The sequence below is a fragment of the Myxocyprinus asiaticus genome, chromosome 11 (genome assembly GCF_019703515.2).
Source record: "Myxocyprinus asiaticus isolate MX2 ecotype Aquarium Trade chromosome 11, UBuf_Myxa_2, whole genome shotgun sequence".
Lineage (NCBI taxonomy): Eukaryota > Metazoa > Chordata > Actinopteri > Cypriniformes > Catostomidae > Myxocyprinus > Myxocyprinus asiaticus.
In genome coordinates this window covers 1582007-1594923 of record NC_059354.1, presented here as the reverse complement: position 1 = coordinate 1594923, position 12917 = coordinate 1582007, and the positions used below count along the sequence as shown (strand labels likewise).

The 12917-nt window shown below is 40.7% G+C and overlaps 1 protein-coding gene across 3 annotated transcripts in view; it reads right to left on the bottom strand.

Moving 5' to 3' along the window:
* Nucleotides 1–12917, bottom strand: part of osbpl6 (oxysterol binding protein-like 6) — a 367626-nt gene that overhangs the window by 47215 nt on the left and 307494 nt on the right. For all 3 annotated transcript variants that reach the window (XM_051710487.1, XM_051710486.1, XM_051710488.1), the window contains one exon: nt 11619–11756. In XM_051710487.1, the coding sequence (XP_051566447.1) occupies nt 11619–11756 (138 nt within the window). The remainder of the gene's footprint in view (nt 1–11618; nt 11757–12917) is intronic.

The following is a 12917-nucleotide window of genomic DNA, read 5'->3' as shown; positions in this document are numbered from 1 at the left end:
TGTAGGCCTCCTAGCTCGCACACGCTTTTTCAGTTCTGCCCACAAATTTTTTATCGGATTGTGGTCAGGGTTTTGTGATGGCCACTCCAATACCTTCATTTTCTTGTCCTTAAGCCATTTTGCCACAACTCTGGAGGTATTCTTGGGGTCATTGTCCCTTTGGAAGACCCTCATTTGGAAGTCCCTCATTTGCGACCGAGTTTTAACTTCCTGGCTGATGTCTTGAGATGTTGCTTCAATATATCCATATAAAATTACTTCCTCATGATGCCATCTATTTTGTGAAGTGCACAAGTCCCTCCTGTGGCAGAGCACCCCCACAACATGATGCTGCCACCCCCATGCATCACAGTTGGGATGATGTTCTTCGGCTTGCAAGTCTCACCCTTTTTCCTCCAAACATAATGATGGTCATTATGGCCAAACGGTTCCATTTTTGTTTCATTAGACCAGAGGACATTTCTCCAAAAATTAAGATCTTTGTCCCCATGTGCACTTGCAAACTGTAGTCTGGCTTTTTTATGGCAGTTTTGGAGCAGTGGCTTCTTCCTTGCTGAGTAGCCTTTCAGGTTATGTCGATATAGGTCTCGTTTTACTATGGATATAGATACTTGTCTACCTGTTTCCTCCAGCATCTTCACAAGGACCTTTGCTGTTGTTCTGGAATTGATTTGCAATTTTCGCACCAAAATAAGTTCATCTCTAGAAAACAGAATGCGTCTCCTTCCTGAGCAGTATGATGGCTGCATGGTCCCATGGCGTTTATACTTGCATACTATTGTTTGTACAGATGAACGTGGTAGATTCAGGCATTTGTAAATTGCTCTCACGGATGAACCAGACTTATGGAGGTCCATAATTTTTTTCTGAGGTCTTGGCTGATTTCTTTTGATTTTCCCATGATATCAAGCAAAGAGGCACTGAGTTTGAAGGTATGCCTTAAAATACATCCACAGGTACACCTTCAATTCAGTACACCTCATATCAGAAGCTGATTGGCTTATTGTCTAAAGGCTTGACATCATTTTCTGGAGTTTTCCAAGCTGGCACAGTTAACTTAGTGTATGTAAAAAATCTGGACTGAAGATGGCGCCGAAGATGGTGCCGAGTATGGCTGCTGCGTTGCGAGCTCCAACACAACAATGCAGTTTTTTGTTTGTTTTGTTTATAGTTCTTATGGTTTTTTGTCTTGGATGTTGTCTGCCTGATTGTATACACTTTTGGACATTGGTTCTGCAATTGCACACCGAAAACCGGACTTCAAATTCCTCAATGCCGACCCGCTGTTTACAAACACGCCAGCGGAGCCCTTTGTCTGGGCTGCCCAGCCACAGAAACGCAGAAGGAAAAGGGAAAATAGAGCCAGCATTCTCATCAGAGTAAGATGTCGTACAAATCAACCCCCGCTACCCAGAATTCTACTGGCAAATGTTCTCTCTGCAATCTGAGAGCATGGATCTCTTTCCAACGAGAGACGAGTGACTGCTGCATTATCTGCCTTACAGAAACTTGGATGTCTGTGGAGATACCAGACTCAGCCATCAAACCCACGGAGTTCTCCGTGCACCGAGCGGACAGAGCGAAAGACCTCTCAGGTAAAAGCAGAGGTGGTGGTGTATGTTTTATGATCAACAAATCCTGGTGTCATCAGAGGAATGTACATTCTATAAAGTCTTTCTGCTCTCCTGATCTGGAATTTCTCATGCTTCTGTCGACCATTCTGGCTACCGAGGGAATTCACCGCAGTCAATATCACAGCTGTGTACATCCACCCATAAGCCGACACAGACCGGGCACTCAAGGAACTGTATGGGAGTAAAAGTGAGCAGGAAACCGCACAGCCCGAGGCTGCTTTCAATTTGACTGGGGAATTTAACAAAGACAATTTCAAATCAATCGCACCAAAATACCACCAACATATCAGTTTCAACACACGAAGGGACCGGGTTTTGGACCATTGCTACTCTCCCTACCAGGATAGCTACAAATCCCTCCCCCGCCCACCATTTGGCAAATCAGACCACTCTTCCGTTCTCCTTCTGCCCACTTACAGGCAGAAACTGAAATAGGAAGCACCCGCCCTCAGAGCGATCCAGTGCTGGTTGGACCAATCAGATTCTATGCTACAAGACTGTTTTGATCACACGGACTGGGATATGTTCCGGTCCGCCTCTGATGATGACATCGAGATTTACGCTGATAGCATAATGTGTTTCATCAGAAAGTGCGTAGAGGACGTTGTACCGACCAAAACAATACGGATCAACCCCAACCAGAAACCATGGGTTAATAGTGAAGTTCGTGTGGCACTTAATGCGCAGACCTCCGCTTTTAATTCCGGGAACACGGAGGAGCATAAACAAGCCAGTTATGCCCTCCGCAAAACTATCAGAGCAGCCAGACACCAGTACAGGGACAAGATTGAAGGACAGTTCAACACCACCGACTCTAGAAACATGTGGCAGGGAATTAATATCATCATGGACTACAAAGGGGATAAAAACTCCGGCGTGAACACCGCTGCCTCTCTCCTGGATGAGCTAAGTACTTTTTATGCTCGTTTCTAGGGAAATAACACTGCCCTCATGGAGAGAGCTCTCACAGAGGTTAGTTCACTCTCCATCTCTGTAGCGGATATAACTCAATCCTTCCGACGGGTGAATATCCGTAAAGCTACGGGTCCAGACGGCATTCCGGGCTGTGTCATCAGAACGTGCACAAACCAACTGGCTGATGTTTTTACGGACATTTTCAACCTTTCCCTCTCCTTGTCTGTAGTCCCCATATGCTCTAAAATGTCCAGCATTGTGCCTGTACCAAAGCAATTCAAAATCACTTGCTTAAATGACTGGCATCCTGTTGCTCTGACCCCCATCATCAGCAAATGCTTTGAGAGGCTAATCAGAGATTACATATGCCCTATGCTGGCTGCCTCACTGGACCCATTACAGTTTGCTTACCGCAACAACTACTCCACTGATGATGCCATTGCATCTACACTACACACTGCTCTCTCCCACCTGGAAAAAAGGAACACTTATGTGAGACTGCTGTTTGTAGACTACAGCTCAGCATTCAACACCATAGTGCCCTCCAAGCTTTATGTGAAACTCTGGGCTTAAACAGCTCGCTGTGCAGCTGGATCCTGGACTTCCTGTCAAGCAGACGCCAGGTGGTTAGAATGGGAAGCAACGTCTCCTCATCACTGACCCTAAACACTGGAGCCCCGCAGGGCTGTGTTCTCAGCCCACTCTTGTATTCCTTGTACACACATGACTGTGTGGCAACACACAGCTCCAGTGCCATCATTAAGTTTGCTGATGATAGGACGGTGGTAGGTCTGATCACTGACAATGATGAAACAGCCTACAGAGAGGAGGTGTACACTCTGACATGCTGGTGTCAGGAGCACAACCTCTTCCTCAACGTCAGCAAGACCAAAGAGCTTGTTGTGGACATAAGGAGAAAAGACAGAGAACACAGCCCCATCACCATCAATGGAGCACCGGTGGAGAGAGTCAGCAGCTTCAAGTTCCTCAGTGTCCACATCACAGAGGAACTCACATGGTCTGTCCACACTGAGGCCGTTGTGAAGAAGGCTCATCAGCGCCTCTTCTTCATGAGATGGCAGAGGAAGTTTGGAATGAACCACCACATCCTCACACGGTTCTACACCAGCACTGTAGAGAGCATCCTGACTGGCTGCATCACTGCCTGGTATGGCAGTAGCACCGCCCACAACCGCAAAGCCCTGCAAAGGGTGGTGCGAACTGCCAGACACATCATCGGAGGTGAGCTTCCCTCCCTCCAGGACATATATACCAGGCGGTGTGTGAAAAAAGCTTGGAGGATCATCAGAGACTCCAGCCACCCGAGCCATGGGCTGCTCTCACTGCTACCATCAGGCAGGCAGTATCGCAGCAACAGGACCTGCACCAGCCAACTCCATGACAGCTTCTTCCCCCAAGCAATCAGACTTTTGACATCTTGATCTCTCACGATCAATATACATCAGCACTGCACTTTATTAATCTTATTATCTTACACTGGACTGTCAGAAATTATATTCTCTCTTAACAACACTCTGGCAACTGACTATTAACCGACAGCCTGAATGTCAATACAGTACAATACAACCTACTGTATATTTTATATACACTTTATATACTATTTTTATTGTATGTGTATTCTATATTATGTGTATGTGTATTCTATATTGTGTGTATTGTATACTGTACATTGTATATTATTATTGTGTTATGTAATTATGTGTATATTAGATATGTAAATTGTGTTGTGTAAATCTGATGTTTATTGTAAATTGTTTTTTTGTCTCATCACTGTCATGACTGCTATGTTGCTCAGAACTGTACCCAAGACTTTCACCCACTGTTGCACTTGTGCATATGGTTGTGTGACAATAAAAGTGATTTGATTTGATTTAAACTTCTGACCCACTGGAACTGTGATATAGTCAATTAAAAGTGAAACAATCTGTCTGTAAACAGTTGTTGGAAAAATTACTTGTGTCATGAACAAAGTAGATGTCCTAAACGACTTGCCAAAACAATAGTTTGCTAATATTAAATCTGTGGAGTGGTTAAAAAATTAGTTTAAATTACTTCAACCTCAGTGCATGTAAACTTCTGACTTCAGCTGGATTGTTGACACCAAAACAGTGAAAGAATGTTACATTTATATAGCGCTTTTCTGACACTACACTCAAAGTGCTTTACACAGTGAACGGGGACTCTCCTCAACAACCACCAGTGTGCAGCATCCACCTGGATAATGGGACAGCAGCCACAGTGCACCAGTACACTCACCACACTCCAGCTATTGGAGGAGAGGAGAGAGTGGAGTGATAGAGCCAGTTAATGGATGGGGATTATTAGGAAGCCATGATTGATAAGGGCCAATGGGGGGAATTTGGCCAGGACACTGGGGTTACACCCCTACTCTTTTTGAGAAGTGTCCTGGGATTTTTAATGACCACAGAGAGTCAGGACCTTGGTTTAACATCTCATTCAAAGGACAGTGCCCCCATCACTATACTGGGGCATTAGGACCTACACAGTCTGCAGGGTCTGTAATACCTAATCCCTAATACCTCTTCCAGCAGCAACCTTAGTTTTCCCAGGAGGTCTCCCATCCAGGTACTGACCAGTCTCAGCCCTGCTTAGCTTACTGAAGCTTGGCAACCAGTCTTGAGCTTCAGGGTGATATGGCTGTTGGCTGCCATATCACCCTGCCACTGCACCGCCATATTGCTATGCCCAAACATTCCAGTGTGCCTATTGATTTAATAGAAAATCTCATCTCATTTTAGCGAGTAAACATTAGTCATTCAATCACAGATTTTATATCTGAAATCTGCATGTACATTCCTACAACACAAATGTCCTACACGTTATTATTTATTTATTTAAAGTTGGGAATTTTTCCAGTTTCTTGAAAGCCTGAGGAAGTTTTGTATATCTGTATCAAACAGTATCCACCTCTAGCAAACTTCACTGGCGAACAGATCAGCTATATAAGTTAACTGAAACTGAGGTAAGATAAAAACAGACATTTTCAGACTTATTTAATCCAAGTGTTTGTTCAGAGTTACTTGTTAATTTTTTTCATCATTTTCATTTTTCATCATTCAGAGCATGCTCTCTCTCTCCCCCTCTAACCCTACGTTTCCACTGCACTGGCGCTAAAAAACTGCTGAAAGAACATCGCTCACCACGCTAGACAGCTGCCGCTTTGGGGCATGTTTGTAATATGCAAAGCCAGTGCATTTTGTCTCTCATTGTTTTCCGTATACGAGCAATAATATCATCATATTTATGCATGATTACACTTGTAAAGATGCCAGCTTAGTTTTTGAATGCCCACAATTTACAAACAGTGTTGATTTATTACACTTTTGCTTACCTAGCCAAAGTATTGCCACAATGAATGCATGCAATCATTTGAAGTCTATTTTGAAGTCAGAAATGTACATGATGATGCACTGAATCCAGTAGAAACTCCAGCATTAAAGGGAGATTTTAAGCACTTACGACAGACATCACTGCTTTCAGCTCACAGTGATTGGCTGCCACCTGGCGTTTTTCGTTCCTCATTTGCCTAAAGCAGAGAAATGTGAACTTTTTCAACACCCACAACCACCCTCAACACTTTCTCCAGACCACTGTCAATCCCACAATCCACCTCTTGATTTCCATACAGGGATGGGCGATACCATTTATTTCAAGTCCAACTTTAATACTTATATTAAACAAATTTTTTGCGATTTCTTGGGATAAAATGGGTAATTTAAAATATTAGTTTTAGTCATAATTCAAGTAAGTATTTTTACAATAAATCTAAACAGAAAATTATTAGACTTCTGTTTCATTTAATCTTACAAAAATTAACCATGGTTTCACTACAATAACTATAGTTTAACCACAGTATTTACTGTAGTTAAACCATAGTTACCACACAATTAACCATGGTTACTACTACAATATTACTGTAGTAAAACTATGGTTAACTGTTTTTAAATTACTTATAAACAACAATTAAACAATTTTAAGAAATATGAAATGTCACCTTTAATTGGGAGGAGACTTTAATCTATTGATGGACTCTGTCCTTGATCATAGTGAAGCAAAAGTGTGTAAGCCCCCTAGAGCAACATTGACGCTTCACAATCTTAAAAATTTAAAAATCACACAGGTGGGTTTTTGTTAAATGTGAGCCAAAATCATCACAATTAAAAGAACCAAAGACTTAAACTACTTCAGTCTGTGTGCATTGAATTTATTTAATACACGAGTTTCACAATTTGAGTTGAATTACTGAAATAAATGAACTTTTCCACGACATTCTAATTTATTGAGATGCACCTGTATATATATATATATATATATATATATATATATATATATATATATATATATATATATATATATATATCTAAGTCCCTCATTTCATCTGTTGTTGATTGCTCAATTGGAAATATCTTAGTCTCAGATCACACCCTGGTGAGTTTAGAGATGTTGCCACATATGGAGAAAAAGAAATCATATAGTTGGCACTTTAATGTATCCCTTTTGCAAAATCCTGAATTCCAACATTTAAAGAGTTAAAGGCTGAAATCACTGTTTATATAGAGACCAACTGGTCCTCAGTATCCTCTGTGGGCGTGGCTTGGGAGGCACTTAAGGCGGTTCTTAGGAGTCAGATCATCCAGTATGCCTCATTCACCAAAAAATCCAAAGCATGAGAACTCGTGGAGTTGGAAGGGAATATTAATAAACTAATCAGAGAAGTTAAGTAACACCCCGTTACCTCGCATTTGCAATCGGTATGGACAAAAGTGTCCAGAGTGTTTAATTTGGACATTTATTTAAATCTTGCCTCGAGTATATGGCTGAACCCAAAATTATGTATTAATAAGTCCCCGATCTGCTGGTCAGAGTGGATTGTGAGGGAGGTTAATACGCTCGGTGACCTATCTGAGAGTGGAGTGTTGAGATCCTTTGAAAATTTGGTTCAACATTTTAGGATTCCCAGATCTCTGTTCTTTAGGTATTTACAGCTGCACCATCTGCTCTGTACTATTTTTGGGAGTAGCATACACCCTCATAAAGCGGCAGATACTCTAGGAGTGGTGATTACTGCATTTGGAAAAGGTCATGAGGCATCAGTGTATTACTCCCTGCTAATTCAGAGTCTGGGGGACGGAGCTTTAACTTCTATCAAGAGATTATGGGAGAAAGATTTAAATTTGGTATTGGAGGAGGGAGTGTGGGCTAGGATTCTAAAAAACTTCAAGTCTGTATTTAGAGATGCAAGGGTGTGCCTTTTGCAATTCAAGATTTTACATAGATTCTATTGGACCCCTCTAGATTGTATAGGCTTGGTCTTAAAGACACAACCACCTTCTGGCGATGCCAATCAGATGATGGAGACACAACCCATGTTTTTTGGTGGTGTGTTAAGATATAAGAATTCTGGTTCAGAGTTTTGTCTGTGACGTGTTGGGCACTCGGGTTTCGTTTTGCTCCAGACTCTGTATTTTAGGCCAAGCTGTTTATCTGATTTTTTTATCAGCATGCATGTTAAGATGAGCGGAAGAAGAAATACTTCCCATCCTGCACAAGTATTTGCTAATATAGCCTAATTCTTTTTATTTCACTTTAAGCTTATGATTATTGTTCACGTTCATGGTAGCCAAATATTAATATCCCTAGTTTAAAACAATTTTTTTTTAGAATCGATATTTTTGTGTGAGGATCGATACTTTTGATACAACATCAGTATCGGAAGCATAGATACTTTAGGATCGATCCACCCATTCCTACTTCCATAGGAATGAATTGAAAACGCTGGCTCACCTTCGTTTGCCACACGCCAGTGGAAAAGTAGAGTTACACCAAAGTCTTTCTAACAAGTCTGTCGGCCATCTTTGGAACGCTTTCGGGAGGCTATTTCCAGTCATGCAAGTGCAGCTCCTATCTACTTAAATGGAGAAAGACCAAAATCTAAAAAACGGTTGATCAAGATCAAAGAACATATTTTAAATCAGCAATAAAATCTGGCAATACTGGAATCATAAATTGTGATTCTTAACCTCATATGATGCTAAAAAAAATGCAATTTTCCTGGCTTGCATAGCTGGTGCACATGCATGTTCTAGAGTTGATTGACAGGTGATGTCTGTATCTAAAAGGTGACTGGCTCTTTTAAATGTAAGGCGGGACTTCCTTTCTACATCCGTTGACTGTTGGGCACTCAGCACTCCTTGATTGAGCATTCCAATTTCTCCCATTCATTTTAATAGAAGTGGCCCATCTCTGCTAAATAATCTCTGGTTACACACATGCAACAGGCACACAGAGAGTGAGGGAGACAGGCAAAGAAAAGCTGGATAAAATTAAACTGCTAGGTTTATGCATGACTACATCCGTGCATGACTACAGCGAGCACTTCAATATGAAAAAAGGCAAATCCCTGGCATTTTAGGCAATTTAAAAATCCCAGTCTGACTCTTTTAATGTCCCTCCAGGGGAAAGGATGTGTTGCTAAAACAAGAAAATATTACAGCTTTTCCTACATATATTAAAACTTATGGACAGTTTTGCCGCTTTCTTTGGTGATCGTTGTGCTGTACTTAGGGGTGCCAATTCATATGCATCGATCTCGAAACAGGATTTTTGAATCGAGAATCTTTAGTGTTGCTCAAAAATCGAGTTAGACTGTTAAAAATCGATTTAATCACGATTCAGCAAATGGGAATACAATATTTTAGAATATCTAAATATTAAATTAATTGAATGTGCGATTTAAATGAGACATGCGCGGCTTCATTCTCTAGTGCATCCTGAAGCGCGCACCCTCACAGCTCTCCCCTTCCTTCATGGGATCGTGCCTGCTCTCCATTCCATCAATAACTCTCACTGAATCATTCTGAGCAGCTTTCCGAAACTTTCAAGCACCTTATGTCTGATCATCTCATTTCATTAGCCAATGACAGCTCGCAATAGCGCTTGTCGCGTGTCAAACGTGCTCAAACCATTTGATACAGCTGCTAACTCGCTGTGTGGCCACTACATGGTCAGAAATTAAGGGGAGCTTGAGGCAAAATGGCATTCAAAATCATAAACATGCTCCCAAAATTCAAAATGAGGGCAAAAAATGTCCTTGTAATGAATTCTTCTGTTTGTTTTCTTTTATTTTTATTTATTATTTGAAACCTTTGATATAGTTAATGTTGATGTAATTTTTAAGGTAAAATGTAATACATTCTCAGACTTAAGAATTTGTATTAATAAATGGATTAAATTGACATTTTGACAAACGGATAAGTCACAGTTTTTAAATTGTTAGAAAACATTATGCCCTCATAAATGTAAAAAATGCCCCTTAAATCCAAAACAAGGGGCAAATATTGACCATAAATGTAAAAGTTCATTTCTGTCACTGGGTCACTACTGAAATAAAGTGATTTAATTGTGAGGAAACTTTTAAATATGTTATTTTCTATCATTTAAAATATAATGCCATTTTACTGGTATCATTGTATATGGGAACTTGGTGTGCAGAAAACATTTAAATTGAAGTCATCTATATGATTGCTTTTCTTTGAAACTGAATGTAGTCAGATGATGTTACTTTAATGTTGTAATATTTGGATTAGTTTACTGATTCAAGGTCCTATTCAGGATAGAAAACCTGGAAATATCAGGGAATTTTAAAATTGTAATTCAAATTAATAAAAATACTTTTTATAGTGAAAAATGGAATACTGGGTATTTTCAAGATATGTTCACTAAATGTCTTTTTAATTAGTCCAGCAATTAATTCCAAAACAATCCATAAAGAAATTCCAAACTGAAACTCCAAAACGTTCCAAGAGTCAATAGAAAAATGATAAAGTAATCCCAAAATAGAAACTCCAAATAGTTCCAAGGAGTCAATACAAAAAGCAAAAGAGGGTTTAGAACCTCAAAGGGGAAATTAGTGTTTCACAAAAAGATAAATAAATCCAAAAAAAAAAAACTTCAAAGGAAAAAAATTGGACAACAAAAAGCAAAAGTCAGAAAATCAAACAGAGCAAAAGAATCCAGAGACAATCACAAGAGGGATTTAACCAAAAGACTGGAGATGTCGGTCTCAACATATCAAACACTGAGCATAGAACAGAGGAACAAAGCAACTTAAATACACTCACAGAAAATGAGGCATAGGTGAGAACAATAACACAATACATTGGCAGGAAACTGAAATGAAACACAATGAGGGCCTCTAGTGGCCAAAACTAGTCCATAAACCTAACACACTTTTTGTCAAATTCTGCAAATATCTCCTCACAATCCGCTAGCTGTCCATTCTGTGGTTGGGCTGAAAAAAATCTAGTATTTGTACACAGCCCTGGCTCTGTAAATGGGAAAATAAACAAAGTGGATCAGACCGATCCACACAACACTACTCCAGCCAATCAGCAACAGGGGGTGGTTCTTGCGAGTGCACAGGATTGGGGGTGGGGGCAGAGCAAAATGAACATTAATTAGAATGGATGGCAAATCTGGCGAACTGCAAACTTTCTAAACTCCAAGGCTGAGAAACAGATCAAGAGAAAAAGGTCAGACGAATATAAACTAAAAAAGAAAGATTATGATAAGTCGAGGGCTAGGAGCCGCGTCAACATCGGCGAGGCTTTTCAGCAGTGGCGAGACCTCCAAGAGGTAAAAGGAATGAATCTGTGTACATGAATTTGGGTGGGCAGAGCTTCCAAAGGAGCACTGAAGGGAGGGGTGTGTTTGTTTTGGCAGTAGAGTTTGAATATCAACAGTGTTTCTCAGGAATCGCTGAGTGTGCATTTAAACAGAATTAATTCCACTACATATAGTGTGATCACAGTCATCAGCAAACATACTGCACATTGACACACACAAACACAGCCTCTGGGAAACTTCAGTGTTGACAAACACACACACACACACACACACACACACACACACACACAGTCACAGTGGTGCAGTGCAACAGTAGTGGAAAGCATCCACTGAAGGACAGCTATTCACCTGGAAAAGGCACTGCAGGTACAGCATGTGTGTGATGTATAAAATAACTCTCACCTGTTCAGAGAAGAAGCAGAATCCTTTGTCTTCCCGGATACATTCATATGTTTCCCCCAGCAGAGGGTTAAAGGGTTTACTGCCCGCTCTGTAATAGGTGGACGAATATCCTGAAACTGCAAACGCTGCAACGATTGCCTGCACACACAAGCAAACAAACAAAGTAGGTGTTAATACACTCATTACATCTGAGACAATATACAGTTGTGCTCAAAAGTTTGCATACCCTGGCAGAAATTGTGAAATTTTGGCATTGATTTTGAAAATATGACTGATCATGCAAAAAACTGTCTTTTATTTAAGGATAGTGATCATATAAAGCCATTTATTATCACACAGTTGTTTGGCTCCTTTTTAAATCATAATGACAACAGAAATCACCCAAATGGCCCTGATCGAAAGTTTACATACCCTTGAATGTTTGGCCTTGTTACAGACACACAAGGTGACACACACAGGTTTAAATGGCAATTAAAGGTTAATTTCCAACACCTGTGGCTTTTTAAATTGCAATTAGTGTCTGTGTATAAATAGTCAATGAGTTTGTTAGCTCTCATGTGGATGCACTGAGCAGGCTAGATACTGAGCCATGGGGAGCAGAGAAGAACTGTCAAAAGACCTGCGTAACAAGGTAATGGAACTTTATAAAGATAGAAAAGGATATAAAAAGATATCCAAAGCCTTGAAAATGCCAGTCAGTACTGTTCAATCACTTATTAAGAAGTGGAAAATTCGGGGATCTCTTGAACCAAGCCAAGGTCAGGTAGACCAAGAAAGGTTTCAGCCACAACTGCCAGAAGAATTGTTTGGGATACAAAGAAAAACCCACAGGTAACCTCAGGAGAAATACAGGCTGCTCTGGAAAAAGACAGTGTGGTTGTTTCAAGGAGCACAATACGATGATACTTGAACAAAAATGAGCTGCATGGTCGAGTTGCCAGAAAGAAGCTTTACTGGGACACTCTTGGACTTTCCAGCAGGACAATGACCCTAAGCACAAGGCCAAGTTGACCCTCCAGTGGTTACAACAGAAAAAGGTGAAGGTTCTGGAGTGGCCATCACAGTCTCCTGACCTTAATATCATCGAGCCACTCTGGGGAGATCTCAAAGGTGCGGTTCATGCAAGACGACCAAAGACTTTGCATGACCTGGAGGCATTTTGCCAAGAGGAATGGGCAGCCATACCACCTGCAAGAATTTGGGGCCTCATAGACAACTATTACAAAAGACTGCATGCTGTCATTGATGCTAAAGGGGGCAATACACAGTATTAAGAACTAAGGGTATGCAGACTTTTGA